The 25,438-nt window shown below is 44.6% G+C and overlaps 2 protein-coding genes and 2 pseudogenes across 3 annotated transcripts; 2 read left to right on the plus strand and 2 right to left on the minus strand.

Annotated features, from left to right (window-relative positions):
* The first annotated feature begins 100 nt into the window (after positions 1–100).
* LOC123405897 lies at positions 101–8,070 on the plus strand (annotated as a pseudogene).
* A 936-nt stretch (positions 8,071–9,006) lies between these two features.
* On the minus strand, positions 9,007–10,540 carry LOC123402938 (annotated as a pseudogene).
* Positions 10,541–13,959: 3,419 nt separating this feature from the next.
* Positions 13,960–20,431, plus strand: LOC123402941 (oligoribonuclease-like). The gene is made up of 9 exons (XM_045096913.1): positions 13,960–14,240; positions 14,646–14,811; positions 15,845–15,955; positions 16,873–16,949; positions 17,421–17,502; positions 17,588–17,643; positions 18,683–18,769; positions 19,548–19,638; positions 19,912–20,431. The coding sequence occupies exons 2-9, from the start codon at positions 14,688–14,690 to the stop codon at positions 20,031–20,033; spliced, it is 750 nt and encodes a 249-aa protein (XP_044952848.1). The 5' UTR covers positions 13,960–14,240; positions 14,646–14,687; the 3' UTR covers positions 20,034–20,431.
* A 98-nt stretch (positions 20,432–20,529) lies between these two features.
* On the minus strand, positions 20,530–24,646 carry LOC123402940 (subtilisin-like protease SBT3.9). 2 transcript variants are annotated; one of them, XM_045096911.1, is made up of 10 exons: positions 24,536–24,646; positions 24,350–24,441; positions 24,145–24,242; positions 23,878–24,045; positions 23,110–23,723; positions 22,762–22,820; positions 22,434–22,667; positions 22,198–22,315; positions 21,882–22,053; positions 20,530–21,796 (listed from the first exon to the last, which is right to left on the minus strand). In XM_045096911.1, exons 1-10 carry the CDS (start codon positions 24,614–24,616, stop codon positions 21,228–21,230), a joined length of 2,205 nt encoding a protein of 734 aa, XP_044952846.1. In that variant the 5' UTR covers positions 24,617–24,646; the 3' UTR covers positions 20,530–21,227. The 2 variants fall into 2 exon arrangements, with proteins under 2 accessions (XP_044952846.1, XP_044952847.1); XM_045096912.1 differs by lacking the exon at positions 22,762–22,820 and having other exon boundaries at positions 21,228–21,796; positions 22,434–22,707; positions 23,079–23,723; positions 24,536–24,616.
* Positions 24,647–25,438: the final 792 nt, after the last annotated feature.

Genomic DNA, 25,438 nt, shown 5'->3' on the forward strand with positions numbered 1-25,438 from the left:
TGGATGTTTTCTTCGGTGGAGTGATGCTTCATCCTGCACATTGAAGGCGACGGATCTCGATGGTGTGGCGCCCTGGTGATTAGGCGTCCGATGTGCGAAGATGGACTCGCGCAGGAGGGCGACGCTGTCTGGCGTCGTGGTGGCGTCGGCGGCAGCTAGACCGGGCAAGGTGGATGCGTTAGTATAGTTCTGGAGATGGATTGGTGGCAGTTGGCGGCGGTGACCTCTCAGTGTGCGCCGGACCGGTGGGTGCCCCATACCTGACAGGTGGCTTGGTTGGGGCCTGAGGTCTTAGATGTTAGGTTTAGTTGCGAGGTCTGTTTGGTATTAGGCCCAAACTATCAGCATCCCTTCATCAACTGCATAGAAGTAGCGACATATGTTGCCTAGAGGTGGCTTCAGTCTTACTGATGTATTACTTTGTAAGGTCTTTTGTGAATAATTAATAAAATGGATGCATGCATCGCTCAGATGTAGAGCCCGGGGGTCTTCCTCCTTTTCTAAAAAAATATAACACGAAGGCGCGGCTCCCAACAGAGCATGACGCTTACCGCCATCTTCCACATGGTATACAGAGCCTAGCATGTTCCATTACATCCATCTTTCAATCTCCACCCAAGAGCTTCGACATGTCCTCCTCCAGCGTCTTCTAGAACGGTCTTAGTGGTCAGATCAGGGAAAGGCTCACCCGAAGCAACTACGTGCTATGGCGTGCCCAGATCACGCCCCAGCTCCGAGGTGCGGGGTTCTTCGGCTATGCCGATGGAACCGTGCTGGAACCCGCCCCGATGGTCGTCACCAAGGACAAAGACGGGAAGGAAGAAGCGTCGCGAAACTCTCTCCATCAGGTTTGGGACAAGGAGGACCAACATGTACTCGGATATCTGCTTAACAACCTGTCAAAAGAGGTCCTCGTGCAGGTAACTTCGATTGCCCATGCACATGATCTCTGTACTGCACTTGCAAACATGTTCTCATTGCAGTCCATAGCCCACATCAACAACGTGCATATCACCCTGGCGAACGCACAGAAGGGGCAACAGTCGACGACGGCTTACTTCACGCACATGCGTGCTCTTGGTGATGAGCTCGTCGTCGTGCAAAAACCAATCAAGCATGATGAGTTGGTATCCTACATCCTTGCTAGGCTGGACATGGAGTACCGGCCGCTCGTGTCCGCTCTCGACGTGCACACCGCACCGGTCTCCCTCAAAGATCTTTTTGCCATGATGAGCAATTTTAATCGGTGGGTAGTCCCCTTTCACGGCTCGGGCAACGACGGCGCCTTCAAGTCCTCCGCCAACGCAGCTCGTGGTCGTGGCGGCGGCTCCTCAACGTACCGTGGCTCATCACGGCACAAGGGTAAGAACAGCCCTAACCCTCGCGGCGGCGATGACAACATCGGGCGACCCTCCTCCAACAATAAAAGGGGTCGTCGGAACGGCTCCAAAAACAACTCACGTCCTGCTGCAATTTGTTGCCAGATCTGCGGCAAGATGGCACACTCTGCCAAAGATTGTTGGTACAGGTTTGAGGAGGACGAGGACTCATCTCAAGATGAGAAAGTAGCCAATAGAGCAGAAGTATCCTATGGAGTCGACACTAGCTGGTACGTCGACAGTGGTGCTACCAACCACATCACCAATGAGTTGGAAAATGTAATGATGAGGGAGAAGTATCAAGTACAAGAACATATCCACACCACAAATGGAGCAGGTATGAGGATTCAGCATGTTGGTCATTCAGTTATAAATCATCTAAAATTCCATCTTAGATTATTTTTTTGCATGTATCAAGGATCAGGTCACGAAGAAAACTCTCTATCGAGGTAGATGTGTTCGAGGGCTTTACCCGTTGATTCCCAGGCTTAGGAGATCCAATAAAAGAGCTTATGGTGTCACCAAACTATCTTCAGCTAGGTGGCACGATTAATTAGGACATGCATCTTTTCATTTAGTAGAACAAGCGCTTAGGAAAAGTAAGCTCCTCTATGTTGGTGAGCGTAATCTTGAAACAGTTTGTGATTCTTGTCAAAAGGTTAAAAGTCATCAATTGCCCTATCCCATATCTACTAGTGTGTCTACAAAACCATTGCAGCTCATTTTTTCTGATGTTTGGGGTCCTGCCCCTAGTTCTGTTGCTAGACATACTTATTATGTGAGCTTCATTGATGACTATACAAATACTTTTGGATCTATCTCCTCAAGAAAAGATCTGATGTTTTTCAAGTCTTTCACAATTTTCAAGCACTCGTTGAACACAAATTTGATAGTAAGATCATTGTTGTCCAATCCGATTGGGGAGGGGAGTATGAAAAATTGAACTCCTTCTTTCAAACACTTGGCATATTACTGTTGGAAATATGCCCTAGAGGCAATACTAAAAAGTTATTATTATATTTCCGGTTTTAAGATAATCGTTTATTATCCATGCTATAATTGTATTGAATGTAAACATAAATACATGTATATATAAACAAAACAATGTCCCTAGTGAGCCTTTAGTTGACTAGCTTGTTGATCAAGGATGGTTAAAGTTTCCTAGCCATAGACAAGTGTTGTCACTTGACGACGAGATCACATCATTGGGAGAATGATGTGATGGACAAGACCCGAACTATAAACGTAGCATATGATCGTGTCATTTTGTTGCTATTGTTTTCTGCATGTCATACATTCCTATGACCATGAGATCATGTAACTCACTGACACCGGAGGAATGCCCTGCGTGTATCAAACGTCGCAACGTTACTGGATGACTATAAAGGTGCTCTACAGGTATCTCCGAAGGTTTTCATTGAATTAGCATGGATCAAGACTGAGATTTGTCACTCCGTGTGACGGAGAGGTATCTCGGGGCCCACTCGATAATACAACATCACAAACAAGCCTTGCAAGCAAAGTGACTAAAGAGTTAGCCACGTGATCTTGTATTACGGAACGAGTAAAGGGACTTGCCGGTAACGAGATTGACATAGGTATGTCGATACCGACGATCGAATCTCAGACAAGTAACATACCGAAGGACAAAGGGAATGATATACGGGATTGTGTGAATTCTTGACATAGAGGTTCAATCGATAAGATATTCGTAAAATATGTAGGATCCAATATGAACGTTCAGGTCCCGCTATTGAATATTGACCGGAGAGTGTCTCGGTCATGTGTACATAGTCCATCATAAGGTATGTGCGCACCATCCCAGAGCGGCACCAGATTGCAACACGGATCCGGGAGCTCAAGGTCAAGGCGCATGATGTGGGCCACAAGCAGCTGAGGTACGGTATCACCGTGCCACCGGCTGCTGGCCAAGAAGGTGAGATGTTCATGAATGAGGATGTACAAGCCCCAGATGGACCTGAAGCCGAGGAGGAAGATGCTCGGAGACGCGCTCTTCTTGTCAGATGTTCGTGGTCGGATGACAAAGTGACTTATGAACAGAAAATCATGGATGAGACCATCAAGTCCGTGTTGTGTGAGTGTGAGGAAGGAGCTGTTGAGGAGTTGGCAAACAGGGAATCACGCCCGAGGATATTCCTGATGATCTGGGATGAATACGAATACATTGAATACAGTGATATATATGAGTACATCCGGGATGATGATTTCACAATTCTTATGGCTAAGAAACTATATGAGCAGGAAATCAGCTCATTTAGTTGCAAAGCCTGGGTCAACAGGATCAAATTGGATTCTGTGGTCGTATTACTGCAGGAAATACTACACCAAGTGGCGCCCCATCCAGCTGAACAAGAAGACGTGCTCAGGGTGGAAGCAGAGAAAAGTACTGAAACATCACTGGGTGATGACAAGGAGGATGAGGCCATGCAACTCACCAATAAACTTGAGGGGTTCCTCAAAGGTAAACGATCCTTGATCATTCTTGCAGAAGTTTCTAGTCGAGAGTGGTATAACATAAGGTCTGCTCTGTTACATGTTACTGCTCAAGGCTCTCGTGGTAGTGCTATAGTCATTACCACATGGGATCCTGATTTAGTAGAGTCCACTTGTAAAATCCTCAGACTAAAAAGTCTATTTTTAGCTTTCTACGGTAATACCAATGAGCTTGTTAGTTCTTCTTGCGGTGGTGAATATGATATAGGTAGTATTTTACGATTATGTCACCCCGATGTCTTTGCAATGAAGATGTTCCAACAACTTGTATATGCAAACCCTGGAAGAGGTAAAACGCAGTTAGACCACATCAATGAAACCTTAAAGGGTTGTCGGCACGCAAACAAAAGTGTGGGAAAGCAAATGGTGAAGATCTCCTACAATGACCTGCCTGCCAAGTACAGGAGCTGCTTGTTGTACCTAACCATCTTCCCAGAAAGTGACCCCATTAGGAGAACAACCGTGTGTAGAAGATGGATAGCTGAAGGGTTGATAAGGTCAAGGGAGAATCGTGCAGAAGATGAAGCTGATTCCTGTTTCGATGCACTCCTCTCAAGAGCTCTCATTCAACCTGTGGAGATCGGTGACACGGGAAAGATCAAGACCTTTACATTGCATCGCATTGTTCGTGAAGTCATCAACAGGATTGCTAGAGATGTAAACTTTGTGGACACGGACCTACCGCCCGATTTGGCTCGCCACCTCCCCGTTCACAGCAGAACTGGGGTGCAATTGCAGCCATCTCGTGCGGACCGTTCTGTGGAAGCAGCTGATAGCAATGCATTGTAGCATTTCTACCATACTTGGCAAAGTCATCTCAGTGGCAGCTTATGAAGATGTTGGATCTAGAAGGTTGCAGGGGCTTAAAGAAGCAACATTTGAAGAGCATCTGTAAAATAATACTGCTGAAGTATTTGAGCCTCAGGAACACAGATATCACTAAACTACCCAAGCAGATCGAGAAGCTGCAGTGTCTGGAAACCTTGGACATCCGGCAGACAGCGGTACGGGCCTTCACCACTAGATCAATCATGCTTCCAGTGCTAAAGCATCTGCTTTCTGGCCCAAAAGGGTCTTCCCGCAACAGCTCCGATGGGTCTCAGGATTTGATTATGGCCGTGCGCCTTCCCAGAGGCATTAAAGGAATGGAAAAATTGGAGACACTATCCCATGTTGAAGCTCCCGGCAATGTTAATGATTTAACTGATGTTGGTCATCTGTTGCGGCTGAGGAAACTGGGTGTGATTCTTTCCGCTGAGAAAGGTGGCTTGGGTGTTCTATTCCAACAGATTGAAAAATTACACGGTTGCCTGCGCTCCTTGTCAATCCAGATCAACAAAGCACCCAAAGCCGAGGATACTCTTCCATTAGCTTCACCTCCAAAACTTCTTCAGAGCCTGAACATTAGTGGCATTAGAAGTGGGCTCCTCTTGTGGATTGCAGAGCTTGATCAACTTACCAAGTTAACATTGAGCGAGACTTACCTGGAGGAAGAATATATACACATCCTTGGCAAGCTTGCAGCTATGCGTTGCCTCAGGCTTCGGCGCAATACCTATGCCGGAAGCGGGCTCACATTCAATGATGGAGAGTTCAAGAGCCTCAAGTCATTCGTTGTCACCGACGACGTCATCAGCAACATTACCTTCGACACAGCAGCAACTCCAAGGCTCGAGACGATTGTGTGGTCCTTCGCCAAAATGGAGTCTATTTCTGGAGTACGCTTGCTTGACAAGTTAAAGAAACTCGAGCTCAATGGTGACTGCGACCCAGATATAGTGAAACAAGTATATGAAGAGCTGCCAGACAGTGTTGATTTCAAGCACAAGCCAGGCCGTGGACACCAAGAAGATGGAGCTACGGTTGCTGCCTCCATCTCTGTGAGCAACTGATGGACTACTCTCCATCAACTGGAAATTTGTTTCGCCCGGTGTTTGCCCCACTCATTTATCATCCTGAATAAAGAGGCAGCTGACTGTAGGAGTGCCTGACCATCTTTCAGTCTCGCTCCTCATTGTATCTGAATTCTATCTGTCTTGTGTAATTCATGCACCTTTCCTGGGTGCATTTGTTTGTTTGCTTAATTATTTGTACTCTCCAGACCTGGATTGTTATTTGTGCCTGCATGTCTGTGTGTGAGCTGCATGCTCTGGTGTGTAGTGTGGTATTCGATTTTCCTTGTACTATCTTGGTTCACCGCTAAAGCTATATATGTGCTGTTCATTTTTATTGAGTGTAGCGTCCAAAAACGTCTTATATTATGAGACGGAGGGAGTAGTACATTGTTGAATTTCATCAAAATCTGTATTTTTGTATATATAATATTTATTTTATTGTTTTGTATCTAGCGACATAGTAAGGTAAAAAACATAAAAGATCCTGGATTCTCCATTTAATTCGGAAAAAAAAGATTCTTGTTCGTAGAACATCAATAGAGGAAAAAAAAAGCCGACAATCGGATTCCCTTCCCCGTCCCATCGAGAAAGAGAATTAACAAATCCTAAGGCAAAGGGACGAGAAACTCAAGGCCACTCTTCCTCCGGACTTTCTTTACGCACTATTATGGATAATCAAATAATGAGAAAAAATTAGATTCAATTGTCAACCGGTCCTATCGAAAGTAGGATTGACTATGGATTCGAGCCATCGCACATGGTTTCATAAAATATGTACGATTTTCCCGATTTAGTTGTTGATGTTGAATGAAATTTGGAGCAGAGGGCTCCTAAACTTGAAAAATGGGGAGTTGCTATGCTAACAATGAGCATGACTTACCTGGCAGAAGACTATAATTTTTTTTAGAAAAGGAGGATGATCCTCGGTCTCCGTATTTGGAAGATGCATGCGATTATTTTATTGATTATTTCCGAGGACCTTACAAAATAATACAACAATATGTCTGAATCTGTCATGTTGACAACATCTGCCGTTACTCCTGTCCATATGATGAAGGGTGCAATCTGGGCCAAATACCCAGACCTCTCACTAAGCCTAACATCTAAAGCCGGAGGCCCCGACCGAGCCACATACCGGGTCCGGGGCATAAACCGGTCTGACGCACTCACATGTATTGCCGCCACCATCTTCCACCGGTTCATCTTCACAGCAGATTGACGTGCCAGCCTTGACAGGTGCCTCCGCCATCGACGCCACCATGACGCCAAACGACGACCTCCACCTACGCGAGTCCATCTTCAAACAATGGACGCAGATCCATGCTAGGATAGGGCCGCACCATCGCCGTCGCCCACCACCCACAAGCGCCACCCAGCCCCAAGGTTCCCAAAGCGACACCTTTAAGAAGGGAATGACACCGTGAGCGCCGCCGCCGCCCAACAAAGTTAGGGCTTTCGCCCGGGAGACCTAGGGGGAGGGGAAGTGAGGGGATCAGTCCATACCGATGCCTCCAAGGAGGGGAACGGCGCCCTCAGGCGTCGCCGTCGATGCGGCCGGCCATGGCCGGCCAGGGATTTCGCCCGAACTAGATCCCCACCACTAGCATCGCCTCCTGTACAGAACCGGCGACCCTAGGAAGCGCGACCCGACCAGGCTAGCCCGCACGCCGAACAGGGGAGGAGGGGATGCGCCAGATCACGTGCACCGGCCACCGCAGAAGCCGCCGCCGGCCGTCGACGACCACTGGATCCCACCGCCCGCGCGGCCAGGACGCTAGATCCACTGTCCACACGGCTGCTAGCTTGTCGTGCCTCGACCATGGAGCCGCGGCTCTAGATCCGGGGTTCCTCTCGCAGAGGCAGGGGAGCCAAGGCCCCGCAGCCACGATCCTTGGCGCCCCGGGCTTGCCCGGCGGCTGCCTCACGCGACGGCGAGGAAGGGAGGGGGAGGGGCGGCTAGGGTTGGGAGGAGGAGGGTTGCAGAAGACTATATGTGCATCCTTGGCAAACGTGCAGCTCTGTGTTGCCTCAGGCTTCGGCGCAATTCATATGCCTGAAACGGGCTCATATTCAAGGAAGAGGAGTTCAAGAGCCTCAAGTCCTTGGTAGTTGATGACAGCGTCATAGCTAACATTACCTTCGAAACTGGGACAGTTCCCAACCTTGAGTGGATTGTTTGGCCCTTCGCCAAAATGGAGACCATTCCTCGATTCCTCTACCTTTCCAAGTTGAAGAATGTCGAGCTGAATGGTGACTGCAAGTCTGCAACCCAGGCCCAGTGAGAAGAGAACTCCGAAAGCACCCCAACGATCCTGAGTTTAAGCACCAGCCATGCCATGCATGGACAGGAAGAAGATGGAGCTGTTTGTTGCTGCCTCAACTCCATAAGCAAGTGATCATTTACTTTCGTCAACTGGAAAGAAGCTGGATTATTTCACTCTTCTCTGTATGTGTTTTAATTATTATCTGTACTCTCCAGACTCGAACTATTTGTATGCGTGCCTGCTTGTGGGTGAGAGATGCATGCTCTGGTGTGTAGTGTGCTACTGAATTTTATGCTTCCTAGAATTGTTTACTGTTTACTGCAGTGTAATATTACCAGTTTTTGTTTTCATTTTTATTATTATGTTATAAAACACGGAGTTTGTTGTGTTTCTATTTTCATGACTACTCCCTCCGTTCCAAAATATAAGACCTTTTAAAGATTTCACTAGGAGACTACATACGGAGCAAAATGAGGGAATCTATACTCTAAAATATGTCTATGTACATCCGTATGTAGTTTATAGACAATCTCTAAAAGGTCTTATATTTAAGAACGGAGGGAGTATTATTTTTCGCATGTCTCCTGTCGGTCGAGAATCATAACATGATGATAGAAGCATGAATGGACCTTCTCATGTTTCTGAGATGTCACTTCTGGCTCGGTATCTGAAGATTTATTTAGACTTCTGTCCATGCTCCAGTTGTAATAATCTCAGGTCATCACATATACTACTGAATTTCGTTGAAAGAAATAAGAAGCATCAAAGGAAGTAATCTCAGATTATCTTGTCAATGTTTACCTGAACCCGTAAATTGACCCAGATATTGGCCTGCCCTTGGCCCGTTCTTGATTTTGTTTCATGCTCCGCCACTGAACCCAAGCAAGCATGGATAAATTGCAAAATGGTAACGCAATACATATCATCTTTTCAGAATAACCACTCCAGGAAATGAAACAGTCAATGGCCATAAAACAGAACGTCAGTTGAGCCCAGGGAGATATTATCACACCATAAGGCAGTCATGTTCTTGGCAATAGTAGCTAAGCATTAATCTGTTTCCTACCAGGACTACTGCCCAGCTTGTACATGTTACCTCAGAGCACTGGCATCAAGAAGTACATGTTACCTCAGAACACTAACACCTACCCACCACCACTATGGAGTGATCGCAGACCCACCCTCGGTGCGTAAAATCTTCCATTTTAGTCATCAGTTCATCGAACTCATCCGTCGAAGCGAATTTCACTGCGGTGGTCCTGACGAGCAAACACCAAATCTCGTTCGCGCTCCTGTCGACAAACTTGAGGAACTCCATCTCGCTTCGGTCCCCCCGGAATTCATGGACGATCAACTCGGTGACGTGCGACTTGAGACATTCGATAGGACGGAGCTCTCGCCAGAACTTGGCATTGTGCTTCCTAGTGCGTTCATCGGCTAGGAGAGACTGCAAAGATCAACGTAGTCAAATCATTCACCTGACTAAGAAATGAAGGACGATATGAAGGAGAAATCGACAACGACTGGCTGAATGGATGGATGTGAGTGAGTGTCGTCACCTCGATGTGCAGCATTTCAATGTTGGGGAAGCATCTGAGGAAGCTGGCCAGCATCTTGACCTCCTTGCGGACACCAAAAGTTCACCTTCAACGCCAGTATCTTGACACTCGGAACCACGGTGCTCGGGCTCGGCTTCGTGTCAGGCTTTCAAGTTTCAACGCGACCTCATGCACGTAGTAACTCCAGAGGAGCGCGCACTTGAGGCTCTGGCTGCGGAGGTGAATGTGGTGGAAGATTTGGCTTTGGACGACGACGAGGGTGTCGAGAACGGGGCTGCGGGCGAGCAGGCGGTCGAGGTGGTCGTAGTCGGGCATGTCGACGCTGAGCAAGATGAGCTCCCGGAGGCGCCGGAACAATCCCTCCTCTCTGCCGGGCAGGCCGGCGCCGGTGTCCGGGAACCTGAAGTAGCCCAGGAAGAGGCGGCGGAGCGGGGCGCAGCTGAGGACCTCGGCGGGCGCGTCGGGGAGGTGGTCGAGGTCGGCGGGCGCGTTGACCAGGACGAGGTCCCGGACGCCCTTGGCGGCGAGGAGACGCGGGCACTCGGCAAGCTCGGGGCTTTGGCACCGGAAGTCGCAGTATCTGATGCTGACGGTGGCGAAGGGGCCCGGGTGGCCGGCGAGGGCGCGGGCCACGGCGGCGGCGTGCTCGGGCTGGCAGGACAGGGCGTCGTGGAAGACGAGCGTCGTGGAGCGCCAGAGGTGGCGCCAGCGGGAGGCGAGCGCGGCGGTGCGGGCGGCGTCCCTGGCGTGGAGCCGGGACACGATGTCCCTGAGGAGGTGGTTGTGGAGGGCGCTGATGCGGTCCTCGCCGCCCGCGGTGGTGCTGGCGGAGAGGACGGCGCGCTCGGCCCTGAGGATGGCCTCGCTTCCGGCGAACCAGTCTAAGACCTGCCTGACACCGGCGGCCATGGTGGTGGCTGGACAGCCGGATTTTGGCCGGAATTGGCGAAGGAGTGGGGAGTGCGGCGGTGAGATTTGGGGCTGCGTTCTGCGTGGTGTGAAGCAGGCCTATCCAAACGGGCCGTGCTTTTCGGGCCGGCCCACAAACACGACGGCACGGCACGCCATGGATTGTCAGACATGGTATGACATAAACGGACCGGGCCAGCACAGAACACACTTTGAGCTGTGCCTCAAGCTGGAGGCTGGGCACGTGGGCAGGTATAATACTGTCTGTTTATTTTATGAGGACTGTTAGGCGTCTATTGATAGATGTGCGTTATACATTTACCACTTCGCTGTCCGTTGAATCTACATGCAGGCAGTCATCGATCGCTTGTCATGTCCCGCTCGTCTTCTCCTCACTCATAAATTCTTGAAACGACGACCGTGTTGTAGAAATAACGATCATGTTGCAAAAACAATACTGAAACAACGAACACGTTGCAGAAACAATTCCTGAAACAATGGTCGTATTTCGGAAACAATGACCATGTTGCAGAAATTTCTCTTCGTCGGGAAGCGTTTGGCGGCGGAGATCCAACATGACTGCACTCACGCTGGCGATCTACAGGCGGCTGCGCTCGGTGGGGGGATGGGGGCGGACGGGGCAAGGGATGAGCATGTATACCTATTGGAGTCGACGCCGGCCACCGCAACAGATCAAGCAGCAAGAGAGAGCAACGCGAAGCGGGCTCTCAGCTGCGAGAGACAATCCTGAAACAATCGCTCTGTTTCAGAAAAACGATCGCCATCCTAGATCAAGTAGCAAGAGAGAGCAACGCGAAGCAGGCTCTCAGCTGCGGGAGACGATCCTGAAACAATTGCTCTGTTTCAGAAAAAACGGTCGCCATCCTAGATCAAGCAGCAAGAGAGAGCAACACGAAGTGGGCTCTCAGCTGCGGGAGACGATCCTAAAACAATTGCTTTGTTTCAGAAAAACGGTCGCAGCTCACGCAGAAGTGGGGTTGGTCTGGTCCGTCCGATCAATGAAGGGAGCGCGATCAACCGGTTGAAGGTAAGCTTTTTCCTTATTTTATTTTATGTATTTTTAATATATATATATATATATATATATATATATACTTAAAATACAACTTAATATGTTTAAAAGTGAGCCCAATATGCTGAAGATATGCATCCTAGCGTGCTAAACGGACCAACGTATTCGCTTGTTTAGTAACCATACCATGCCTGGGCCTTAAGACGCCGCACGTGGGCCGGCAAGGCACCCCGACTAATATTCATGTCTGGACGGACCATGTCGTGCCGTGCCGGGCCAGCCCGTTTGGCCAAATATGGTGTGAAGGAAGGCAATCGAGCGGGCCGAAACTGAGTGGGTTTGGTGAATTTGCTCGAGGGCCAACGAAGCTACAAAAGAGTGGGGAATAGTATGGATCGGACCGAGTAACATTTGGGTAGCCCTAAAAAAAGAATAACATTTGGGGAAAAAATAAATAATTTTGAAAACAAAATAATTATTTAAAAACAAAATATGCCACTAATTTAACAAAATTATATGAACATTTATCTCAAAATGCTTAAAACACTTTTAAAAAATACATGAATAAATTGTTTTAAATAAATTTCTTTACAATTGTTTAAATGCTTGAAAATAAATTATAAATTCAAAGGATGCATCCTAAGAACAAAAGGAAACTGAGAAAACCGTAATGGAGAAAAAAAGTTGAAAAGGGGGCACGTAATGGATGGCAGAAGCGGAACTAGGCTAAACATCCGCCACTTGAAGGGCCGTCCGATCTACGCATAGCCGCCCGATCCGCTCTGGCCAGACACTCCATAATTCCTGAAACGATGGCTGAGTTGCATAAACTTTCGCTTTGTTGCAAGAAATAAACTTTGAACCCGTTTAATTCCTGAAACAACGGTCGAGTTTCGGAAACAATTTGCTTGTTGCAGATTTTTTTTATTCGCCTTTCTACAACATAGGTACTTTTACGGGGGAATTTTTTGCAACAAAGGTCATGTTTCAGGAATATTTTCAAACAAAAGTCAAGTTGCGAAAAAAATTTGGAACGTTCATGGGCAGCATGGGCGACTGGCGGCGACCGGATGGACGACCGGCGTCGCGGCCGAGCGGTCGGTGGGGTACCCGAAGTAGGTCATGCGAGGTACTTCGGGATGCTGTCCACGACGAGGTTGCCGGCGTCCGCCGCGGCGGAGCGGCGGCGCACTACGGCCGAGAGGAGTCGGCGGAGCGGCGGCGCACTGCGGCCGAGAGGAGTCGGCGGAACGCCATCGGGGAGATCTGGTGGACGACCTCTCCGGCGGCGGAGGAGGTGGAGATTTGGCTGTGCGGAGGAGGTGGAGATCTGGAGGACGGCGGCCCAGTTTCTGAAACAACGAGCCAGTTTCAGGAAATGGTTCGTGATCGAGGCGAGATCCAACGGACGAGCGGGCGGCGGATGGATCAATGCGGATCGGCCAGTGGAAGATAACCTTTTCCCTTTTCTTTTTGAAGAATCATCGAGGAGATATGATCGCCACCAGAATGCATTAGGGGCCGCAAGCAACACTTTACAACTCTGCGCTTAAGCGAAAGGAGAGGTATTGGCACCATGACATGATGTCGACCTTTTGATGTGGCACCCCCAATTTAGCAGTCCGGTGTGTAAGATCATCTACAAAGTTTGTAACAGTTACATTGATAGTGTGGATCTTATTGCAGAAGACCAATATGTTTCGACAATCCTATTATGCAGAATTGGAAGTGGAGTGGGAGAGTGGGGAGTGCGGCGACGAGATTTAAAAAGCGAAATATTAGCAAAACCAGTAACTGATGCAGATCTGTAACAAAAGTAACGTTTTGGGTTTTTCATTGTTTTCCTTTAGTTTGTTCTCCCTTTCCCTTTTCTCTTTCACCTTTTCCATCCTTTTTTTCCTTTTCCTTCTGGTTTTTTATTTCCCTTTTATTTTTTATTTTTTATTTTTCTATTTTCTTACATGAGATTTTTACAAAGACACGGTATATATTTTCTAGAATACTTGACGAACACATTATTTAGTACACGACAGACATTTTCAAATAATGATTGATTTAACCATCTCGTCAAACCAAGCAAACATATTTAAAATAAGAATTTATTAAATTATACTATTTCCTTCGTTCCATATTACTTGTCTCTTAAACATAGTATATATTTAGCATTGAAAAATGTCTAGATACATCCGCCCGAGCAACAAGCAATATGGATTCGGACCGAATAACATTTCCTTTTAAATAGTGGGACATATTTTTCTGATGTACGCAAATTTTTAAATGAGTGGATGTTTTTAAAAAGAAAACATGTAGTTTTGGAGACCAATCCTCAAAACGTGTGAAGAGGAAGCAGGAGTAACAAAAAAAATGTGTTTTATTTTATTTACTCCAAAAACAAAAACAAAAAGGGAAAAGTTTTGCTCGGACGACCTCCTCTTGCTCCCATCCCCTTCTCCGACCCTCGCCGCCGCCGCCGCCGCCGCCGCTGCCTCTGCTTCGCAGGCGCGGCCCAGGTAGCCCGAGCTCGACGCCCACCGGCGTCCCCTCCGGCCCCAGCTGCAGCAGCCCGCGGCCCGTCCGCCGCCCCGCCGGGCAGCCTCCACCGGCGTCTCCTCCTGCCCCAGCCGCAGCGGCCCGCGGCACCTTCGCCCTCCTCCTCCGGCGGACCTCCATCAGCGCCCGCGCACAAGGTTCGTTCCTTCGATTTGGGGAGACATCGAGGTCGGTTTGGCTTTGGCTTTGGTCGTTGAACTAGGTCTAGCAGTAAGAGCGATGGACTCTTAATGGGCACTGTACAAGAGAAACAGAGTGTAAGCGGCTGTCAACTAAAGCGATTGCGGGTACTATAATTAGATAGAAGAGGCAAATGATTAAACCGGAGAAGTAAGCAAACACCATAAATATCGATTAGGGGGCAACCGATGATCAACTTTCTTCCATTAATCCTGTTAGCCTTTTTGTTCGGGGCACGCTAGCTCTGCTAGGTTGGATTACAGCGAATATTGGTACTTATTATGTTACTGTCTCTCTGTTTTTTGTTCTCTTCTATACGAAGGCTCGTTTTAATTGAGGAGTTGGGTGTTTGGCTGATACAGGAACAGGTGCCTGGATTTTACCAGGCACAAGGAAACTGGGAAATGAGTAAGCCGGAGAACATGTTCTCGCTTCTTAATCTGGATGCCGAAGATGATGGAGGGAACGATAGCCAATTGACCCAAACATCTTCTACCAGCGTACAAGAAACTGCTGCGAGCAAACCTGGTTGGTACTTCGTTTCTTCTAGGATGTAGCTCCAAAGTATTAGATTACTTCAGTTTTGTTCCTTCTCTTTTTTTCTGCGTGGAGAATTGAATGCATAACTCATTATTATCCCTGCAATTTCAGTTGAAGCAGTTACTTCCTTTGTAGTTTGCCTGGGTTCACTGGGCCTATTTTAACTCATATGAAACAGATTGATGCATAGCTACTATTGCCAAGAACATAACCGCCTTATGATGTGATACTACCTCCCTGGGCTCAATTGATGTTCTGTTTTATGGCCATTCTCTGTTAATTTCATGGAGTGTTTATTCTGAAAAGATGAGATGTATTATATTTTTGTTTTATAATTTATTTATCCATGTTTGCTTGGGCTGTCATGTCACATTTTGGATTGTTGCTCATTTAGTCATTTCTAAAGAAGCTTGTCGGGTGGTTCGGTGATATAATATCCATCCTGGTCATTTCATCTAAGTGTGCATCTGCAACATTTGCAAATGTGAACGATAATCTGTGTGCCATGACCACACCTGGTTATGCCACTACCCAATGGGTCGTGCCTCGGTATGCCGATGCCATGGGTAAAGTCATAGCATGATTAAAAGCCCAGCTGCTCCCTGCTGCTCATTGAGGCCGGAGCAGCGGTTGGCTCTGAAACCAAATTGGAACAAATTAGGTAACTACCGTCATGACTGGGGACACGGGGAGAGTTGCCATTGCCGCAAGAGGTCATACCGCCACTGTTCAGTGCAGTGTATCAATTTTACCTCCGTTTGTTGTTGGGCCACCCCTACAGTTTTCACTAGATTGTAGTGTGACATTTTTGCTTAAGCGTATTCACCAGCATACTGATCACATTTTTGATCTGTCCGATATGGTTTTCCCCTTTCTTTAGATTTCGTCTTCAGGGTACATATGGCTTTTTGAAAAACCCTTTGATGAAGACAAGGATATACATGTTTATGTTCTATAATATTTCTGTTTCTTACTCGCCGTATAGTCATTAATGGGGTTGTAAACTGTATTTACTGTGCAGATAAATGTGTGCAAAATGACACAACAATAGTAAGCTGTAATGGAGGAGCTCTTGCATCATCATCTGGTGGTTACAGGATGCCTTTAGTGTGGATAGACTTGGAAATGACTGGTGAATTATTCAATTACCATAACTTGTTTTATGTTATTAATACATAAGAGAATCTATTTTTGATGTTGCACCTTCATTTACTTGTTTATTCGTAACAATTTGTGTTTTTTTATTCTGCCTCAGAATAATTAATTTTCTGCACAGAATTTGGTATGTTTGTGACTATTAAAATTTTGGACCTACGAAATAATAGTTCAGAGTGCCGGGGATGTAAATTTGTGACATGGCCACTTATGAATCACAGTCCAATTATCTGTAACCTGCTAATGAAGGACAATGCCTGGTAGCCAGTAGCCCAGTAGGAAGTTCTTCAGCAGGACAGTGAATAGTCCAATCTGTTGAATCCATTGGCTAGCATAGATAGTTCAGGAGGCCTTCTGGAATATATCACTGTCTTCTGGTAGATTATCTTTACTCGGATGCAATCCATTGGCTAGCATAGATAGTTAGCTTCTCATTCTTTTATTTTGGGAAGGGTTCTCTACTTTCTTCTAGTGGCTAAGAATGGAGTGACATCTGGTTTAATCAGTAGTCAATGGTCGAACTAGATGGCTCATGGTGAAACAAACATATTTTAAATTACTGATACATGACTTTAGTTAACAAAAAACGATAATCTGGGATTCAACTGAACAAAATTACAAACTACGGATTATTTATCTCCAATGCCCCAAACTTGTTGAGTTAGTCTGAAACATTGAAGGGCATTTCTTATCCTAGAAGTTTGATGATGATTGCTAAATACCTTGATCTCTGATCTGATTATAGTTGCTACTTCTGTGAATTTATTCAATTTTTTATAATTTTTTAATGGATAGATAAATCAAATTTAGTTTTGGAATCTATTCTTGTTTTGTTACCTTTATCTTATGCATAAAATTATGACTAATTGGCACACTCAATACTGGATTGTGTAGGTTTGGATATTTTGAAAGATCGGATATTGGAGATAGCTTGCATTGTAACCGATGGTAAACTTACAAAACAAATAGAGGTGGCTGTTGAAATCATATACCTTTAGTTCGTTCTACATAGATCGTGTACAATATGATGGTGTTCTTGTAACTAGTTCTGCTTACAGGAATATTCAAGAACACCCTGAATTACTCTGGTTTTCTGTATATTGATTTTTTACTGATTCTGTTCCTAGCAGCTGTGCTACATAAACTGTAGTTTGGAAAAAAAAATATCTTATCTGGACGATCTAGACAGTACTCCCTCTGTTTCACAATACAAGTCCAAACCCACCCTTTGCACAGACCTGAGTATAAGAAGTATTTAATGGCAAATGGAATGCTGATGATCCATGTAGAATATGATATTTGTAATAGCTCAAATATTTAATGTCAAAATCACACTGGATTTCTACTTATCATGTCAATATGCAGAAATAGTGCATCTCAGTGTAGAATAAGTTGTCTGTCATCATCTCATTGGGAACTTCAACATTGTTGTCATTTTGCAGGGTCCTAACTTGGTTATAAGTCAGAGCAAAGCTTGCTTAGATAATATGAATGAATGGTGTAAAACCCATCATGCATCTAGTGGTAAATAATCTTTATTTTCCAAATAACATTTCTTATTGGGTGTTGTTCTCTCAATATAAATCTGATGACCCCTGAACTTATTTAGGATTGACAGAGAGAGTACTACAGAGTGAGATTTCTGAGGGTGACGCGGAGAAACAGGTATGTTGTCTGATTTTTATGGTTATCATCATATTTTTCTGAAAATTTGATTGCAAACATGGTAGTGAAGTTACAGTATTCGCAACTGATTCCATAACCTTATCATTTATCTATCTGTTGCACTTTAACCTCTTGCTACTTTAGAACTCCTTTTGAGTGCTATTTGCTATTCAAAAGTTCTACAGTTTGCATAACTTCATTTTCATGTGCTCTTTTAACTCATTACATACTTGCCTTCTTACACCATGGCATTATCATGAGAATCGACAGTTCTGACATGATTTGAGTTGATCATTATAGATTGTTTTCTTTCTTATTTATTAATATACAAAAAATATATTTTTGATTAAAGCTAGTATGCTACATTTGATTTTAAATATTTTTCTGTAAAATGTTGAATTGCCAATAGCCATTCTATTTCTTATTTAGGAAATTACCGGTGGATGCCCCCAAATTGTGAACTTGTTGTCCCTTTCAATTTTGTAACACTGCAGTTGTTACTTGTGAGATGTCACATACATATATCCAACATACAAATCCTGCTATCCCAAACCTCCCCTTTTAGCAAAAATATTGCATATGTCGCAAAAACTCTCCACTTCACCTATATTTCAAATACATTTTTCCACTCCAAAATTTTGCAAAAAATTTATATGTTTTAGATGGATATCATGCTATAACTTGTATGCTTGCAAGGTTTCTTGCAAAAATTTGACCAAATACATCCTGTGCAAAGGAAAAGTAACAAACTGATTGGTACTGTTCAAGCTACACCAAGTTTTGCAAGTGTACATGTTACAGCATGATCTATATCAGTATATCCGTGAATGTTATTGTAATTCTCACATCTCAAGCTCTTAAGTTTCTCTGAATAGGGCTTCTGCTTTACCACTTGATACATCAGTTCCTTGCACATCTAAGAATGATATGTCATACAGTTTTTAATCATTTATGCACTGTAAAACAGTACATATTGATGGCTTGCTAAAAGAAAATGGCCAAAGGTTTCTAATAGAAGTTTCTAGTTGCCTATTTGCAGGTGTTAGACTTCCTCATGAAGCATGTAGGTTCAGGCACTCCATCAATAGCTGGGAATTCAGTTTACGTAGATTTACTATTTCTAAAGGTCAGTAAAGAATGTCTTTTAGGATTGATATGCTGTAACTAGGATTGATGTACTGTCACACAGACAGGAATAGTCATGCAGCTAGGATTAAGGAAAGACATTTGTTTTCCATGAATGCACGACTGGTCACTGTTACAAAATATTTTTACCCTTCAGCAGGATTAACAGTTTCAGTAAAAAGAATAACTGTCGATACTGAGTTATATTTCTTGTCAACTAGAATTTCCATCCTGTTTTTTTTTAATTCAAACTTGTGCTTTTTGTTTGAGTAAAGTAAAAAAAGTCGGCGATCTCAGGATTGTTTGGTCAATATTCTCATTTCAAAACATGAAAATCCAAGTAATTCGGTTTGGGTTTTCCAAATGCGGGGGAGGCTCCTTGCCCTCAGGGTGAAAAAGGCTCATTCAAAATTGCCACAAGAATGGTCTAATTCAATTCATGAAATAAATTTAGTTGATTTTCTTGTATTATTTATTCGGCTTGTTATAGATCAGCTCATTAAGTCAATAGAAAAAAAATATAGTTGTGAATTATATAGTATTAGATCAAACTGCCTTATTTGGGAGAGTGCTCGATAATAGTTTGCTACACTGATATCCATGTTACATATTACAATGTGTTTATCGTCATGCAAAATAATTTGCTTATTCCTTGTTACATATTACAATGTGTTTAATTTTTCCTTCACAAGGACATCTTTTTTCCAGTTTAAACACGATGTATTCCTTTAGCTTTTGGTGGATAATAAATAATATATTTGCTATTTTTTCCTAAGCAGAAGTATATGCCACAGCTTGCAGCCATCTTCTCTCACGTGATTGTTGATGTGAGCAGTATCATGGCTTTGTGCACCCGGTGGTACCCTAAAGGTAAACTAACCTTGTATTCTTGATGTTCCTGTTATATTCAAGCACCAGTTTAGTTGTACATTTTTAGAGTCTACGGAAATACGGAAAAAAAAGTCGCATCTATGATACCCACTGAGCAAGCAATTGTAGTGCTGTCGTGGTCATTGCTGAGTCCTTAGCCTTGTGCTAACATGTTTACATTCTCAAGCATGACAAGTTTAACTCTTGAGACATTTTCTGATGTAAACTAGCAGAGGAGGTCTGACCCTGTGTATTTGTCATCATCGTTCGCAGAAAGGAAGCAAACTCCTAGGAAAGGGAAAAGTCACAGGGCGATGGACGATATCAAAGAAAGCATCGCCGAGCTGAAATACTACAAGGCCAACATCTTCAAACCGCAGAAATCTAAAAAGTAGCCATTTTCAAAGGCGACATGGATGGAGTGTAATGAACATGTTGGCTCAAGTTGAGCATCGAATGAGTAGCGCAGGATTGGGAAGGTAGTTTGCCAACTTGTCCTCGCCTCGCTCATAGCTCCTCCTATGTTTGAGGCCATCTATGACATATTCTTTCCTCTCACTCTCACACCTGAAGCTGAAACTTGCAAGTGCGGTTTGATATGCAGCACTTGTACTGTATTAATGAATCGTGTCGTCTAAATTGAAGTATTGCAGCACTTGTCTTGTAATTTGATACAAGTTGGGAGGTATATACTGGTTAATTACTAGTGGGTGTCTAAGTTTGGAGAAGCACCAAAAATATGCCATAGGGACATTGTGAGCGCAAATCCTGGGGAATATTTGTTTGGGAGCTATGCTTAATGTTTCATAGTAATACTCCCTCTGTTTCAAAAAATTTGTCTTAAATTTCTCTAGATATAGATGTATCTAGTCATGTTTAGTGCTAGATATTATTGGTATCTAGAGAAATCTAAGACAATTTTATTAGGACAGAGGTAATAATAGTTTATGAACATAAATATGGTTTGCTGAAGTAATATTCAGACAGTAGAGAATATTTTCATTGCCGCTGTGACTGAGAATTTCTGTTGAATATTATGTATGATCCCACAATCACTTGTGAGTATCCGCTGTAGGCACATGTGATGTATGGGATACATTATGTAATTAATAGACATTAGTTTAAGATCATGATTGTTGGAGAATAGATGTTGCTATGAACATGTTGTTCCCAATGATTATATGTAGAGCTCGATAAGATGATTTCGTATCAAAACCCTTTTGTGATACTTTTGTTCATGGTTGTACCTCCAAGTCATGTGCATCTAGTGTAGTTTTGAACCGGAGAACCCTGTTGTGACAATACGGGTTATCAATGACAATACGTACATCTGCAGTTTTTTGACACGATACCTTTCTGAGTTAAATCAAATTTTCACAGGTCGATATGTGCTTAACTCACAAACCAGTGGCGTACATGCACGCATGTGTACTGTTGTGTGTACAAGTAGTAAAATATTGTAAAAGATAATTGCAGTATCTCGTTACAACTTTTGGTAAAAAAAAAATAGTACAAACCGAACACTTGAGACATCTTATTTATATTGAAATAACATAAATTCAAGCACATATGCACATATGCTTGAAAATTTAAGATACGTCCGCAACTGCCATCATGTCTTGGATCACGATGCGAGTTGCAATGGGAATTCTCACCGAGTGAGCATTGCCGTCTAACCATGTCAAGCTGCCGAACGTGTACCCGCCTTGTACCCTCCTCTTTGCTGTGAAGGTCACCTTGAACGTCGCGTGTCTACCACCACCTTGGGTAAATGTGATCACCGATGGCTCCACGCACACTGCCACCCCGGTTGGTGCCTCAACCACCGCCCGGTAGGTTGCTTCTTTTGGCCCGACATTTGTGACGGAACGTTGAACCGTGATTGAGCCTTTGAGTTCCGGCAGGGCAATGGACGGGAGGTTGAGCTGGTATAATTGTCCCATGTACTTCCCACAATCATCGAATGACATCTCCTTTGTGTTTACATATGTGCAGTTCGAGAACTTGCTGAACTCTTTAGCATCTATGTCATAAACCAGGCCGGGGTCGACGGCCCTGTCGGGGTCTATGTGGCCGCCACCAAAGTCGAAGGGGTCAGCCAGTTTTCGTGGGGTTGCCTCTGCTTCGATGGGTGCACCAAAACGGTCGGTCACGGACGCTGAAAGAAAACCGAGATTATCATATATAACGGCCTTATATATTTTCATAAATACAAGGTCAATTGAAAAGGTATCAATTTGTACATGTGGTGATGATGGCAGATTTGATCATGGCAGGGGACCAATCGGGATGGACCGCCTTCAGCAGCGCGGTGATCGCCGAGACATGAGGGCAAGCCATGGATGTCCCAGACAAAAACACATAGGAGTCGCCCTTGGCGGCCAAGATGCTCGCTCCAGGCGCAGCTACGTCAGGCTGTTCAAATATATATACAGTATGTTAGTTTTGAAGCAGTAAATAATAGAAATGTTAACTAGCCAAGAGTGCAGTATCTTGTTATTTCTATTTTAACTTCTACTGACTTTTTGAAAAGAGGATCGCGAGAAGAAGGCGAGATACCTTTAGTAGCGCAGGGAATGTGGCGCTTGGGCCTCTAGACGAGAATGCAGCGACCCTTGGTGATGGCACCTCGTCTCCGACGAAGGTCACAGCCGGTGACACTTTCATCACCGGCTTTCTGGCATGCCATGAAACAGACGATCAACTTTTGGACGAGGAAATCAAGGCCTCTACACATTCAACTCTGTTTCAAACAAAGCGGCACTGTAGAATGAAAATAAAGGAGTCACCCTCACCTTGTGTTGGTACAATAAGAGACAATTCTACGTGCAACTTCAAAGTCCACCAGCACGCAAGGGACCTTAAGGTCATTACATGTGGCCAGGCCATCGAGTAAGTTTGTAGTGTGCTGCGCGATGACAATGCCCTTGGCGCCACTGTCCCGGATAAGGCTCAAGGCATCGGCAAATGCTGGCTGAGGCGTCGTGTACACCAGGACGATTTTCCCAGTGAAATTGGTTGTAGCGTCACTTGAATAAATGAAAGCAAACATTCGGTAATTAAGCAGAGCTGAATCAATCTGTTAATTAGTTTATTATACTTATGATTTGTTTTAATGTATACCTGATGAAGGTAAGCTCCTCGAAGTCGCTGGTAATGTTTACGGAGTAAAGTGATTGCCCCTGCGTGTTTTTAGTACGTTGATCAGCAAAAAAGAAAGAAGAAGTTAAACCTGTTAATTTCACAGTAGCTAGCTATTAGGGTTCGTCTAAGTCACAGAGACTGGTATTTGAAGTCTAGGTCGATTATGAAATGTGTATGTTGCCCATTTTGCATGCTACACTTTTCACAGACTAAAGTTGTACTTTTTAGAAATTGATTGAAACCTGAGGAAATCAGTGCCCAGGATTTAGCAAAACAAACAATAACATTATGAAGACTACATACTATATGCATATACGGGGTACGTACCACGAGTTTTTCCTTGTTTCCTAGAGACAATACAGTCGGAAATGATCGATCAATGGTGCTGGCGGCAACCGTTGTGACCCATGGCCCGACATTTGCCACTGTCTGCGGCGCAGGGCCTTGGTTTCCGCCTGCGAACACGACGGGAATCCCTCCCAAGACGGCATGCAGTGACGCGAATGACTCGCCGCCACCTGATAGTGAGAGCGACAGAACGTCTACACCATCACGTATTGCGTCGTCAATGGCCTTAACGATAGCTGCCTCACCGGTTTCCACACGGAGGCCCCATGCTACCTTGTAGATGGCCAGCCTAGCGCGTGGCGCCCCGCCGCGCGCCGCCCCGAAGCCGAGGCCTTCATAGCTCACATTCCCCACATGGTTACCGGCGATGGTCGAAGCTACGTGTGTGCCATGGCCATTCAAATCTCTCGGGGACATGTACTCCCCCTTGAGATTCTCGGGGTCAATACCTTTGGAGTACCAGCGTGTGCCGATTATCTTTCTGTTGCAGTTTGTGGCATTGAATCCTGGACCTGTCTCACATGTGCCCTTCCACCGGGCGGGCACACGACCATAGCCACTATCATCAAAGCTTCGCGATTCAGGCCATATGCCTACAACAATGTGGTACATGATGGGTGAAAGTACATACTCTTAGGTTAGGAGTACAAAGTCACTTTTGTATATGGACCATTTGATCGATCTCCATATGCTAATTAAGTTGCGACTACATATAAATAGAAGTTGTCTTTCGATGCGATAACATACCTGAATCGATGACACCGATGATGACATCTTCACCGTACTTTGCTTTTTGCAGGATACCGGATGAGCGATAGGGTGGTTGGTAGTAGTTGAGGCCAAGGAAATCCCAGCTCCGGGTTGTTTGTATTTTGTGATAAGTGTTAGGCTTCACTGATAGAACTTGAGGGAATTCTGCATTTGTTTGACATGTTAATTGGTTTCCATCGATTATGATGCATGTAAATAGAGCATGTGTGAAGAATTGGATTAGGTTGGTTAACTATCACGTACTTGCAAGGACCTCAGCTTGCGATTCGGTTAGCATAGCTGCAAATCCAGAAAAACCGTGCCTATAGCTGTATACTATAGACTTCAGGGCTTCATTTTTGCTGTACTTTGCAGAAAGAGACGCCCGTGAACCAAAGACCAGGTCGTTTATATTTAAGGAAAATAATACAAGATTATGAAGCTACAACAAGAACTGCATGCAAAATACCTTCCAAAAACAGAGGTCAGTACGTCATGGTGTGACGCGGTAACCACGGATGGATCATCATGCTGCTTCTCCCCCATATACACAACATAGAGCTGAAATTCCAAAATACAAATAAGTTTCACGAACATGCTAGAGAGAAAAAAAACATCAAGCAAAGTTTAATTAAGTTTCATGTGTCAATCTTACTTTGCTCGACGCATTCGCAGAAAGGGGAAGCAGGAGCACCAGAAGCAGCGTAGCAGAACACAAGGCTGGTTTCAAATGCATGTTTGATCGTGTACGATTTGGTGTGTTTGCTGTGCTGCTCTTGGCATGCATGTATATATGTATTTATAGCGCATGAGGTGCAAGAATAGTTGCGAAAGATCCATTCAGCACCCTTGGATTCTCTTGTTTACGTGTTGTTTGATTGCACGGGACAAATTAACGGTAAAAGGTCAGGTTCAGACATTGAAATAAGCTTTCGCATTATTGTGCTTTGATTTGTCAACTAGGAAAAGAAAAAAAAATACTTATCTGGATCTGACTAGAGAAAAGAAGCCTGAAAAAATGACAGGCATGGGGTAAATGTCAGCATGTATAATTACACTTTCCAAATAGTAAAAACTCTCTTGCGGTGTGAAATTTTTCGGGGTTGTTCTGCCGGTAACTTTCCTACGTGTTGAATGCTCTACAAGTAATAACTGAGAAACTTCAAAGAGTGGTGTTATTCCAAGCTTGTCGATGTAAATATATAGAAACATTTAGCGTACGTGTACCAATGGCATGAGCATGACATGATGATGAATTTTCAAGCCTGGCAACTACATGCATGATTCCTGGACACACAGGTATAGACACGGACACTTGCAAGAATGATAACAAAAGGCCGGTGCTTTACATTCCAAGTGGAATTTTCTTCACGCCCAGAGGTTGTGATTTATCTTGACCTACTATTCCGCCGGTCATTTCACATCCATTTCAGTAATGTGAATTTTATGACGTGATTCTTCTAAAATTCTAGAATGGCAATTTAAGTGGCTGTAATCCATTTAGACTGTTCTTCTTCAGAAATCGTGTGTTGCCCATAGTTGTAAATAGCCAGCTATA

The sequence above is a fragment of the Hordeum vulgare genome, chromosome 6H (genome assembly GCF_904849725.1).
Source record: "Hordeum vulgare subsp. vulgare chromosome 6H, MorexV3_pseudomolecules_assembly, whole genome shotgun sequence".
In the NCBI taxonomy this organism is placed as follows: Eukaryota; Viridiplantae; Streptophyta; class Magnoliopsida; order Poales; family Poaceae; genus Hordeum; species Hordeum vulgare.